Here is a 12,705-nt window from a genome sequence, read left to right as displayed (position 1 = left end):
ATTTTGCGAAGATCACCTATATATATATATATATATAAAAAAAAAAACTTCTGAGAAACAGAAAAATTTGATCACAGCCGGAGTTTGACTAGCTTGAACCAAAATAGGTTTGTGTGATAAACAGAAGCAAACCTATTCGTGTGCCAGAGGTAATACCCATAAAAACAAATGTCACAGTCACTTCTCAGACCCTCATTATCATACAAGACGCAGAAATGCTGACGTCACACCTCTAATAAATAAACAAATCACATAAAGGGGCTGGTGATATGATTTTATAGACAGCTGTCTCCACCTGCTCCCGCGTCACTGATCTTCCCTGACTCTTTCTGTGCTGTATACTGATAAAATTACCTTTTATGACGTGACTAAGAGGAAACTGAAGGCGTAAATCCGACATGGAGTGACCTCTAAATAACATGCATGAATCAACCTGATTTTGTGACCCATGAAAAAAAAAAATGTCTGCAGCACCCAAATTGACTTGAAATGTCAAATGGCTTATGGTCTGGTGGGCACTTGAGCACGCAAACATCTCCACTCATGCAACATGCAAGTAATTCAGTTTTATTTGGGCTTTGTAACTGCTTTGTACGCTGCTCTAATTGTGGAACTCTTTCTACAAGCTTGAGTCACGAGGATTTGAATGGCTCGGTGCTGCTGGCATAAAAAACATTACTCATTTGGCTGCCCACCTGCTCCCATATGGGTGTTGCAGAGAGTGACACCTAAACCACCCTCCTTTAGTCCCATTTACACAGTCAGTCAACCAGTCAATCAAGCTGGAGAGCTGGTAAAGCACGACTGTGCCCTTGGAGCACGGGTCCTGGCACTTTTTTTACTGGCATGTTTTATTGCGCCAATAATTCACCTGTGACTGCCTGTTGATTTATTCCCGTTAAAAGGGATGGGGACTGTGGCTGTAGCCGATGGCCACCTCAAAGAATACGTGTGTCTGTCTGTGTTATGTGGCAGTACGGAAGTATATAAGCAGGACAGCACCCACTGGAGCATGCACAAGCCTTCCTTCCACTTCAGGAGCTCCCGTAGGAATCAGAGCTTTACTGAATATCAGCAGCTTCTAGCCATGATGTGTTACCATCTTCACTGCTGGGCACTGCTGCTCTTGGCCTCTGGCCCCCTGCTGGCTCATCCCATCACAGACTCGGCTGAGATGCCATTCCCAGGCCCTGGTGAGTAGAGAAATGTCTTGGTTGTGGGATAATAGGGACGGCACAGTGGAGATGTTGTTACAACTGTGTCGCCTCACAGCAGAAAGTCGCAGGTTCGATCCCCATGGCCTGGAGCCTTTCCTGTGTCTGCGTGGATTATGCATGTGAGGCAAATTGGGAACCCTAAATAAGCACTATGTGTGAGCGCGAGTGCAAATGACTGTTTGTCTTTCTATGTGGCTCTGCTGTAAACTAGCGACTTGTCCAGGGTGTTACCCCACCTTCGCCTGAATTTAGATGGAGTAGGCTCCAGAGCCACCCACGTCCGTGAGTGCAGAAGAAGTAGGTATAGAGTAGAGGGTGTAGAGTAAATCTAGATCTTGATGCATGGCCTGGTGTCAGACAATATATTTGCACTTCCCCTGTAAACAATCAGGCAACAAAGATTTATCCAAAATCAAAATATGCCATTACCAAATTCCAAACTCAGCCTACTACTAAATCATGCAGATAAAGCTGTTAAAGTAATTTGGAACTATTTCTGGTCGATCATATTTTTTTATTTCCCTCACTTCTCAGATGTGACCATCCACCAATGCACGCACGCGCATGCTTGTGTTTTTTGTTTTTTTTTGTGTGTGTGTGTGATCCTTACAAATATGACATTGTTGAAAAAGGAGATGATCATGGTTTTCAGTGATACCAGCTTCAATGATCAACATAAAGTAACCGCAGAGATTTAGTTGACCAAACACAAAGTGATTTTTTTCAAGAGTTTATGTCTTTAACTGTCTGCACGTGTACCTGATGTTTCTTTTAACTTGGCAATGCTACCTTATAATTATCAGCCTCAGTGGAAGACAGAGGTCTTGGCGCTCTGGAGGACGGAGGTCTCTCTGAACAAACATTCCCTCTTCAGGGCGCTGCTGGTCTCCGGTATTCCACCCTGATATCTGCAGAGAGCAACAGAGATGGTAAGTGCCTTAAAGGTCCAATGTTATCAAACCATTTCAAATTATATTTAAAATGACCTATGTTTCTAAAAAAACAAACGGACAGAGAAACAAACTCATACATGTGTCTTTAGTCTGTCAGTGAGTTCCACAGAAATGTTTGAAAACAAATTTTTGGGAGTTAGGCCTTTGTGATGTCACAAAGGGCACAGAGAACTCACTGATGCTCCTGCCATGTTAGTATCCACGCACCCAACTAGTTGTTGGGTTGCTCTTCTGAACAACTGGAAAGTACAACACAGCATTAATTTTAGCTGGTTGTAAACAGATGGTTAAATATACTGTTTACTGATAACGTGTTTTTTTCATTAATTTGATTTTATTGAATGAAATCACGGATAAAAAAACATCAGAAAATGTGAAATATAAACATAATTTAACTGAGCTCCCTGGTTATTAATCCAAAAGTGTGATTGCTGACAAAATTAAGAATGATGGGTCTTTTGGTTCGCAAGTGATTGCAATCGAGCCACCTCTTTGAAGTGAATTTGATTTTATTCACTGAATATTTTAAATGATTTATGCGCACATGCAAATAATGAATCCAAACAGTGATGCATGTGGTTGAATAATAAAAGTCATGAAAGGTCAAAAGGTAAAAGAGTCATTTGGGAATCTAAAGAGCCTCGGTGAGCTGAGCTAAACGATCTGGCTCACGGAAAAAAGGAAGCGGAATTCTTACCACAAGTGTTTTCTATTCTTTCTTAACGTTCACCCACACCTTCAAAAATCCCTGACCTCAACAGAAACGTCAATAAACAACACGTGTTGCAACCATCCTTGTGATGTCTGATTGTCTCCCAGGTGTCAGAACGGCAGGTCTGCTCCCCAGGGGGATCAAAAGAGAGGTTTGTTCTTCCTCAGACTTTTAACCAGTAAAGCACAGTCAAGTAAAGCACATTCTAAACGTAATGTGCTACGTCTGCTGTTTCATACTGTCTTTTAGGTCTTACTGGAGAAACAAAGCCTCCTGAATCCCTTCAGCCGAGTGCTGGGCCTCCGGAAGCAGCTGAGGAAGAGAGCAGGGAATAACGAGTGCTTCTGGAAGTACTGTGTCTAAAGCTGTCCATCTGCCTTTATTTGCACTCAAACTGAAAAACTGTTTTGCACTCACATAGGTCCCGTAGGAGACAGAACGAGAACATGAGACTGTAGCCATCAGTTCCTCACAATCATACTTGTTTATAATGTGCCATCAGTATTTGTTTTTCAAAAACAACAATGCCACAGGTATGACTGAGAAGTGACGCCTGGGGAATTAAGATCATTTGCTGAGATAAATTAATTGTTTTGTGAAATGACCTTTATTAATATGCGTGTGTTATAAGTCCTTGGGTCTCAAGTGAATAACCTGTTGGCTTTCAAATGTTAAAGTCAAAGGTTAAGCAGTGCTGCATGTTGAACAGAAATAATAATAATAAAAAAAAATGTATCAATACAATTGTCTTCTCTTCATAAAAGGTGTTGTTGAGAACCAGCAGATTTTCATGAGAATATACAAAGCTGCAACAGGCACAATGTCACTTTTCATTTTCTCAAAAAAAAATATCTGAAAGGAAACAAAAACAGATGCCAAACTTTGTTTTTTCAGTTTTCTTAATTTTTTCCTTTTTTATTATTTTACAGCAGAAAGAATATAAAGCATTCAGAAAACATCTTCCATATTTTGAGGGCAATTCAAAACGTTTTGCATGGCTTCAGCAGCTGAAATCTTTTTTTTCTCTTTTTTCTTTTTAAAATTTTAAACATATCCATCGAGTCAGTGACGCTTGTACATGCACAATTACAAAAATAAAACTTACAAACAAGAGAAGGGAAGAAAAAGGAGGAACTCAAAAACACATGGGGCAGAACGGAGAGGAGATGAAACGTTCTAAGGACAGGGGTCGGGAGTGGAGAGAAAGAGGGTCACGCAACAGGGGAAGACAGAGAGAAAGACAGCTATAGAGGAGAGGAAAAGAGATCTAACACTAGTTCACATGCAAAGTGTCAAGGACCCAAAACTTTCTATCAAAGCTGGGCCTTTATTTTTTCTTCTCGGCTTGGAATTGATGAAAACGTGCAGTTCGGTAAAGGGTGCCATATAATTGCTGTCCATAAACTATTGAGTGCTTGTCTTGCAATACTGGCATTTGCATAAGAGTACGTCAACTACATGTGTCCAATCATTTTTAAACTTAACTAGGTCTATAGGTCTCCACAAAATAGATTTTTTATTGCTCTGTGTCCACAAGTGGAATATGTTGTAAAACTGTTTCTGTTCGGTTGTCCTGATGTGCCTACCTTTCTTCAGTTTGGGTGCTCGGGGGGGAAAAAGAAGAGCAGGAAAGGCAGATTCCCAGGTCAATTCACAGAACATCCTGAAATGAATATTCATCTTAATACTAATGAAGAGTATCTGTCAGCTAACCTGTCATCCCACTCACAAAATGGCAGTAACAACAAGATTTGCAGGTGAACCTCTCACAGAGCTACGCTCTTATTCTGAAATACCCACTACACTTTGTCACTAAGATACATTAAAGGCCCAAAGAAGTGGCCAGAGTTATACTACGATCCGACAGGCTCCTGTGACAGAAAGTCAAATCAATTCTCTTTATGACCTATAAATACCAGGGTTTTATTTTACTGTGATCTCTAAAGTTGAACGTTGCTGAGAAGACACAGATTTTGAACTTGATATTCATTCAATTTAAAGACTTGAGTGCCGCAGTGGCGAACCTGTCTGTCCCAGATCCTCTACCAGAAAGCACTGCCGTGAATCACGTGTCCCGCTCTGTTTCCTCCTCCCCATTTTGGCACCCTGAGTAAAATACAGAAGGGAGGTGAAGCAGTCCCTCGGCCTGTAGAAGAGCAACGACGCCTTCGGCTCTGACATGTCTGCATGTGTGCTGTGCTGTGTCTTGTGCGTGTGTCCGTGTGTACCGTGTGTCACCTAAGTTAATACTCGCTATACAAACTGACTGTCTCCAACTTTGCCCATACGTCCTACTAGGAGTTGTGATCACATTCACCAAATTTAAACCAATAAATAAGAAAATAAGGAAATCAGGAAAACAAACAAAAAAAAAAAATCTAGAAAATTTGAGCTTGGTCTTAAAGACAATCTTTTTGTCGTGCTTCGCCATGAAAACATCATCAGCTACTAAGGATTGCCTCATTTTCTTAGGTTTACCATCACACGCCCTCTGTCTTTCTGCGCTCCTCATTCTACAGCTATCTTTTAACAAGTCTACCTGACTACCGATTCTAGGAAAAAGAAGCATGCTGTAGGTGCACTTCTGCCACCCAGTTAATTATTAGACCCATGCAAGCGTATTAAATCCTTCTCCCCTTCTGCAGTGACATTGCTCAGGCTGTGCACTCCAACTACAGACTGGAGGGCGAAAGCAAGGCAACAAACTCCAGTAGTGGCATTTCCAAAATGTGGTTTTAGGAAATGAAGGCAGAAAACTGCAAACAAAGCGAGGCTTGACAGGCTGGGGTGGTTGTACTGGATCGAGTACCAACAGCAGGGAGCATGTTAATGTGCCTTATTGTGGTTTCTGGCTTCTGATAGTGATCGGGATAAGAGGCACTTCCTACATAAAATGCTTAGAAAATAATTGAATTGAAACATACATATGTCAAGAGTGGAACAAAATAAAAAAAAAATGTTGTCTTATAAATATGAATAAAATGACAATAGCTCAGTAAAAATAAACCAAAAAAATATGGTGGCACTTGGTTGAATAATCAAATGTCATAACTTGGGGACAGAATACACTTCCTGGTAGAGATAGTTTATAGAAATCAGGCAGCAACCATCAGGCACCTCTAAACCAGCAGCTATATATGTGTTTGTTTAGAAGCTCAGACAGGTTCTGCAGCTAAGCGAAAATGGCTTCATATACTATCCATTGTAAATGACACCTCTTATACCTCTGGCACATTGGATCACACGACACACTACTCGTAATTCTGGCTTACTGGCAGAGGTGGGTGGTAACTTTAAGTGGGTGTTTCACACTGGAATCATTTAAGCGTCACTGATTGTTTTTTTTGTTTTTTTTAAATGTTGAAAGCTGCTTTAATAAAGAGATTCTGACATGTTGAGTATGAATACAATCTAATTCATAACTCATCATGGTGTAATGTTTTAGTGGGCCATGAGATTCAATGAATATTAATTAGCTGGTTTCAGGTCTTTGAAGAGCAAACGCTTAAAGGTCAAAATTATGTCAATTTTTACGCTTGAAACACAAACTGACCAGCAAATGTCTTGTTGGATGTGAAGTGAATATTTCTCAGTGACATAAAATAGCTGCATTGACCTCTTTATGTTCGAAGCATGTCAGCAGCATGACGTCTGTGTTGTAACGGGGAAAGAAACCCAACTCAGGCTGTGTTTGGTGATGATAAAAAGCTTATTTTATCTGTGGGAGGTGTGGAGACAAGAAGAAACGCTTCTCTGCTAAACTGTGCACCTTTTTGCTCGACGGATGCTCGGCCAGTTGTGACCTGTAACTGATCAGTGCTTGCGTGCGTTTGTGTGTGTTTCATCGTATGATTATCCGATTTGCAAAGAAAGAAAAAAAAAAAATCAACTTAATCCTCTTCCTAAACTATAGAGCATTCACATACCTTGGCACCATTGGCAAAATAATAAAAAACAAAACAAAACAAAAAAAAATCTATGTAGCCCAAAACGAACACAATGAAAGAACAAACAGAATGTAAACGTAACCATACATGTTTTAAGATAATTTTGCAGACTTCTCCTACTCTAAATACAGTATTCTTTTGACTTTTTTTTTTTACATTGCAATAGTATCATGCTTTAGCAAAATGTTCTTCTCAAGAACAATTGAAATAAAATTAAATACTCTAATAGTGAAATAGTTTTCATTTTACAGAGCATAGCCACTACTGCTTTTGTTGTATTTTTTCCCCCCATCTTTTGACTCTGTTCATACTTTTCATGCACATAGCTCATTTTTGTCCTGGGTATTTACACTATTTACAAACAATACAACCGTACTTCTTAGGCATTCAAACAAAACTATACAAATATTCTGTTTTTGTCTCGTACCTGTTTTTGACCCATTTTTAATGAGTAAAATAATATATTTCTAAAATACAGTCCCCTTTGGGCAAATGTTTTTTTTTTTTTCCTACGTACTTTCAGCCTTCGTTATGTACAGAAATCGCTCAATTGTCAAAAATATGGATTTGTCAAACCCCTATTTTGGGACAAGCTTAGGGACCCCTCGAAGAATCTCTAAGACGTCAAGGCAATGTATGTGATCTTCCCCTCAAGAGCCTTAACAGGCCCTGAAGTTCATTTAAAAACAACAGCAATAACTTGCATGACCGGAACCATTACAACACAAGGTAGGCAAGCTCTGTTGTCTTGATAGGTGTCAGAGGATCAACAGGACAAAGCAAAACAAAGAAAAACAAAAAGACAGACGGTAGAGGGCCAGAGATGGTAAATGTATGAGAGGAGCGCAATGAAAACAAAGTGGACGATTTGGCCGAACGACTAGACCATTGACACACGAGCAAGGACTTTTCTTGCCAAGAAGTCATGCACTTTTTTTCTTGGTAGGATTCAACAACATAGAGTCTGCAGATACACCAGCACATCAGACATGATGGAACAAATACATTGGACGGCGTTGAACAAATTCAAGTAAAAAAAGTGACAATATATACCACAAAGCATAGGGATTTTTCAAGCAATGGCAAAACAGAAATATTTTCGTATTTTTCCTTATGCTTTTGCATGGATAAATCACCAACTACATTCATTTGTAGCTCCACCCATGTGAGCAGACTGGTGGGGTAGAGGACAGTGGGACAGGAGGAAGTGTTGAATTAAACTGAGTGTTGGGCCGTCTACAGCAGTGCAGGGAAACGGGGGAGAGGATGAGTGGGTTACCAATACATCAAGTAAAAAAAAAAAAAAAAAAAATCTTGAAATGAATTCATTGGTCACTTAAAAAATATGAAGTACAATTAGAGCCCAGAGTGTTTCTGCATGGTCTTCCTATCCTCTGAGATCTTCTGCTGCGGCCTCCTTCCGCGTCTCTTCAGATCTCTACAGACATGTCCTGCTGTCCCCTCTGTCCCTCTCTTTGTATCCAAAAAAGACAAAGCAATCCATGAAAAAGTGCAAAAAATGCCATGAAGCAAATGTCCTGCACCCCCCTTCCCCGCCCTCCCAACCCGTACCCCTTTGTAGTTCATAATCCCGTAGGAGTTGTCACTCTCCATCCGAAATCAAGTCAGTGGAAAGAATAGATATGTGAAAAAATGCTGTTGTACATGTAATAGTAGTAGAGCCAGTAACACTGCAGAAGTAGTAATAGTCGCAGTGCTGGTGGGATGTTTTGTTTTCCCCATCTCTCGCTTGTAAAATGTCTCGGGTAGAAACGGAAAAGAAAGGAGGAGTCAGGAGAGTGATATCACATCGTGAGGGGGCTCTTCCGATCGCTCTCATGTTCCCTGGCCCTTTTCAATTCTTTCACCCTGTAACACAGAGACAGACAGATGTCCATGAGCGGAGCACTGCTAACGTCATAGTCGACAAGCTCATCAAGGCGAGGGCAGGCCGTTGAGTGCCACACCCTCCAGCTGCGACCCGCACAGCAAAAGTCAAGGTGGCTCGGGTCGCTAGCAAGTGCGGCTTGTCTGTGGAAAGAACGGTGGTCAAAACGAATAAAGTTTGACAAAATTTCCTCTGGAAATGCATTGACTTAAAGCACAAACAAGACACGTAATTCTCAAAGGACAGTAATGCTGCAGATGTTCGACGGGTGATCTGTACCTGCACTAAAGGTCCCACTTTATACCAGTTTTTCCTTTTAATGCCAGCATCCAAAGGATGCACCATTAAATTTACATGTACATTTGAAAAAAAAAAAAGAAGAGACAGTTAAAACCTCTATGGATTTAGCTGTTTGTTCAGCTTCCAGCTGAAGCTGATGCTTTGTTGGAAATAGGGAACAAACAAGGGTGTTTAAAGGCTGCTTCAGGCAAGAACACCTGCCTGCTGATGAACCGGAACCTGGAAAACAACCCTTTGTGACATCACAGAGGGCTGCGTAAACAATGGGCTTTGCTTGTTTGCACCTAGTGTATTTACAGGATGGAGAGACATTTTTGTCCAAAAACATTGGTAGAGTGAGTTTTGCATAATATGGGACTATTATATGAACCGCTTTTACATAAAGCACTTAAAATCATCATAACCTTAACTACACATCCACAACAGTAAAATATAAACTGCAAACAGTATAAACAGTCGCAGTGATAAAAGTAGTATGAGACATTTTATATTCCAAAGACAGTGTAAAATTCAAGTGCAGTAATATTTGAATACTCTACACAGGTTTAAGAAAGGCTTTGAGTGACTACAGCATAAATGGTGCAAATTACATTGATGTTAGAAGCAAAGTTTCAGACTTAATAGTCTTACAACTTTCCAAAACTCACTTGTCAAGGCCGAAAAAGAAAGTTATAATCTTAAGCCCTCTTTTCCCCCCCTAAAGCACTTTGTCTGACAGTTCCCTGAGGAACACCACCAGATGCCAGGGAGTGTTCATCAGTGTGTCTCCAGAGAAAAAAAACTGTCAGCCTGCCGAGCACAAGGCACTTTTTCACCCCCAAAATTGGTCTTTATACATAAATCAACATTACGGAATGGATTAAGCTCTCACTGTGTTCACAGCAGAGGGTGGCTGCTGCAATATTTCTGCAATGAAGAAGATGGAAGATGAAAGATTGGAGTGTGTGTACAAACGCATGCGAGTGCTTCTGTGCTGTGTACACTGTGTCCTCTTATGCTGAGCTGTAGGAATCCCGAGAGGCATGAATCCATTAAAGCTCTTCCTTCCAGGCCCAACAGGTAGCGGAAACTATTGTTTATTTTCCCACTGTGACCTTTATGGTGCCACATCCTCTTGGCCTATATCACACTGTGGCAGACAAGCCTGCAAGGGATGTAGTGTGTCATGGTAATGATGACGATGGCGCATAAATAAAATAGGTAGAAACATGTAACCGATGCAACCAGCAGGCAGAAAGGATCAAACCTGTAGAATATTATGTAAGCAGAGGGACATTTTTTCCTAGTCAGATGCAATTTGATTGTGTTCAGCAATATAATATACAAAAATAGAGTGTTATTCCCTTCATCCAGGCTGTCAAGGGGCTAGAAAAAGGACACATGGCTAATCAGACAGAAAAACAGACAAGAGAAGACAACTACTTAAGGAAACAGCAGGCCCATAGCATGCCTAAAGGTAGAAGAGCAAGGCTCGTAGATGTCACCACTTGACATGCAGCAGAATAAAACATGACCAGAAAAGCTTCCCGTTCTTCGAAACTGGCACTCTGCATGACCACACAAAACTAGATTTTTTTTTAAAACAAATAAACAAACAAAATATATAAATATAAAAAGAAATAGAAGGAGAGTCGTAGAAGTGCCTGTTAAGTGTTGCAGTGACGCTCTCATTCAGAAGCATGTCGTTAGTTTGAAATTCGGCTCTAAAAGTCTGAGCTTCTCAGTCCACCTGTGGCTCCAGTCGGCAGCCCTCATGCAAGCAGGCATCAAGCAACAGTGATGGGGAGGGCAAGGAGGGAGGGCAGGGTGGAGGGGTGGGAGAGTCAGAGCGAAAAATGAGAGTGAGGACGCGAGTGGTGGGGAGGGAGGGTAAAAGGCTGAGACCTCAGGAAGAGATAGATGGTTGGAGAGAGAAGGGAGAGAGGCAAACAGAATAAATAGAGAGAAAGAGAGAGAGAGAAAAAGAGAGCGAGAGAGAGGGAAGGAGGGGCACGAACTGAGTTGCTGAGGCTGCACTCACCCGCTTGAACAGTCTATGGTCCATCAACGGGCTTGGCATAAACAGCAAAACAATACCAGACAGCTATTAGCACACAGTGACCGGAAGGGGAGACGAGGATGGGTGTGGGGAGGGGGCAAATACTGTGAGAGGGGCGTGTGTGTTGGGGGGAAAATAATTGAAAGACTTTGCATGGAGAGGCCTGGAAGGGTCGGGGAAGGGCAACACCATCGTCCTGCCTTGTGTCTTAGTGGCTCAGTGGGATTTTGTACACGATGAACCAACCACTGCGGGTCAATGTGAGAACAGTACGGCTGATATTGTGTGCGTTTGTGTGCATGCGTGTGTGCACCTGTTTGGTTCAGTGTGAGCGTCGGTGAGCAGGTGTCGGGGCCTACCTGTGGCGGCAGCGGCGAAGGAACCTCATGATCTTCCTGGCGGCCTGATCCTGCCTCTTGGTGAGCAGACTTCCTCTGTGTGGATGGCAAAAACAATTGAGTTCAGGGTTTGACAGTTTGTATTGTGGTATTTACCGTCCGTGCTACCATTTCAATATGCGAGGTAAATCCCAAATGTTTAGGAAAGATTCCATCTGGCACGCCGGGGGTGTTTTGAGTCTTTTGAGACGGGAACCACGAGCAACTTGACATTCCGTTCTACGTCTGAGTGCAGACTGCACTGGGAGCCAGCCTAAACAGAGTCTTACCCCCCAATTTACACCAAAAGCGTGTGGGGCGCGTTCACGGCTCCGCAGCAGATCGGGGCCATAAAAGTCAGTGTGCAAGTTCACACCAGGTGTGCAGAAGCAGGTGAAGCAGAAGTGTGATAATGGCAGTTGCCACATTGGCAATTGTAGTCTTTGGTAAGGAAATTACCCAAATCTCCTTATGATCGGTTTATGGTTCATGGTTATTGATATATATTTATTGTTTGTTTATTTGGGATATTTTAATCACTGATGTAACAAAAACAACTGAAACCCCACAAGCCACGCGTTGCTTTGCTGTATTTCGAGGCAAGTCCTCTTAAGTCGCAGCTTGTGTGAACAGCTTTTCCTAATGGCCTATGTGCTTCACTGGTTACATAAGTAAACACAAGCAAATATTTACTCTGTTTCTGAAGGACCTCCTGTCACTGGCCTGTTCTTTGAGCTACTCTGACGCTGCTAGGGCGTAACAATACCATGACAGAGTGTTTACCTCAGTTTGTGCTGCACCAGGGCAGCGGCAGCCCCGCGGTCCTGGGGCTTCAGCCTCCCAAACTCCTTGTAGCTGCGGTAGTATTGCTGAATGAGCACAGCAGCTCTCCTGCTCTGCTGGAACTTCTTCTGCTCGTGGTAGCTGCGAAATTTACTCTGGATAAGGATGGCGGCCTGCGTCATCTTCTTATAAAGTGCATACTGTTGAGGAGAAGGAGACGTATCACACATGCTGCTTATGAATTTTGGGGGGGGGGGGACTATAAGAGGAGGGTTGATAGCATGGGTTCAAGGTTGCAATGCAATAAAGAGCCAAAGGTTTGCAATAAATCCAGCTGCTGGTAGTGGAAAACCTTTACCTTCAAGGCTATCCATGTTAGCTTGCAAAGCAGAAAAAGGAAAACAAGTGTGAATGACGCACTAGTTTAATACTAATTTACCCAATTAAGTTGATAAATGCATGACAGGTTTAATGTGAGTTGCTGGTTCCT

The 12,705-nt window shown here is 41.9% G+C and overlaps 2 protein-coding genes across 9 annotated transcripts in view; one reads left to right on the top strand and one right to left on the bottom strand.

Annotated features, from left to right (window-relative positions):
• Positions 1-1,060: 1,060 nt before the first annotated feature.
• Positions 1,061-3,319, top strand: LOC142898727 (urotensin-2-like). Its single transcript, XM_076041883.1, has 4 exons — positions 1,061-1,193; positions 2,021-2,146; positions 2,990-3,033; positions 3,132-3,319. Exons 1-4 carry the CDS (start codon positions 1,088-1,090, stop codon positions 3,243-3,245), a joined length of 390 nt encoding a protein of 129 aa, XP_075897998.1. The 5' UTR covers positions 1,061-1,087; the 3' UTR covers positions 3,246-3,319.
• A 3,402-nt stretch (positions 3,320-6,721) lies between these two features.
• The window catches only part of camta1a (calmodulin binding transcription activator 1a), a 285,492-nt gene continuing 279,508 nt past the window's right edge, over positions 6,722-12,705 (bottom strand). For 3 of the 8 annotated variants that reach the window (XM_076041854.1, XM_076041849.1, XM_076041855.1), the window contains 5 exons: positions 12,574-12,594; positions 12,216-12,415; positions 11,415-11,489; positions 11,038-11,068; positions 6,722-8,698 (listed from right to left, as the gene is read on the bottom strand). In XM_076041854.1, the coding sequence (XP_075897969.1) occupies positions 8,666-8,698; positions 11,038-11,068; positions 11,415-11,489; positions 12,216-12,415; positions 12,574-12,594 (360 nt within the window). In that variant the 3' untranslated portion in view covers positions 6,722-8,665. The remainder of the gene's footprint in view (positions 8,699-11,037; positions 11,069-11,414; positions 11,490-12,215; positions 12,416-12,573; positions 12,595-12,705) is intronic. The other 5 variants (XM_076041851.1, XM_076041857.1, XM_076041850.1 and 2 more) reach the window with 4 other exon arrangements.

Source organism: Nelusetta ayraudi, unplaced genomic scaffold, assembly GCF_046127955.1.
Source record: "Nelusetta ayraudi isolate G7.1 ecotype Tasmania unplaced genomic scaffold, CSIRO-AGI_Nayr_v1 ptg000070l, whole genome shotgun sequence".
Classification (NCBI taxonomy): Eukaryota; Metazoa; Chordata; class Actinopteri; order Tetraodontiformes; family Monacanthidae; genus Nelusetta; species Nelusetta ayraudi.
The sequence above is the reverse complement of the archived record's forward strand: the minus strand, read 5'-3'. Positions and strand labels throughout refer to the sequence as shown.

Bases quoted from the DNA above. Each gene is read 5' to 3' on its own strand.
- LOC142898727 (XM_076041883.1), top strand. From the start codon at position 1,088: ATGATGTGTTACCATCTTCACTGCTGGGCACTGCTGCTCTTGGCCTCT. The intron at 1,194-2,020 runs GTGAGTAGAGAA...TATAATTATCAG, and splicing joins GATGCCATTCCCAGGCCCTG to CCTCAGTGGAAGACAGAGGT. The intron at 3,034-3,131 runs GTTTGTTCTTCC...ACTGTCTTTTAG, and splicing joins CCAGGGGGATCAAAAGAGAG to GTCTTACTGGAGAAACAAAG.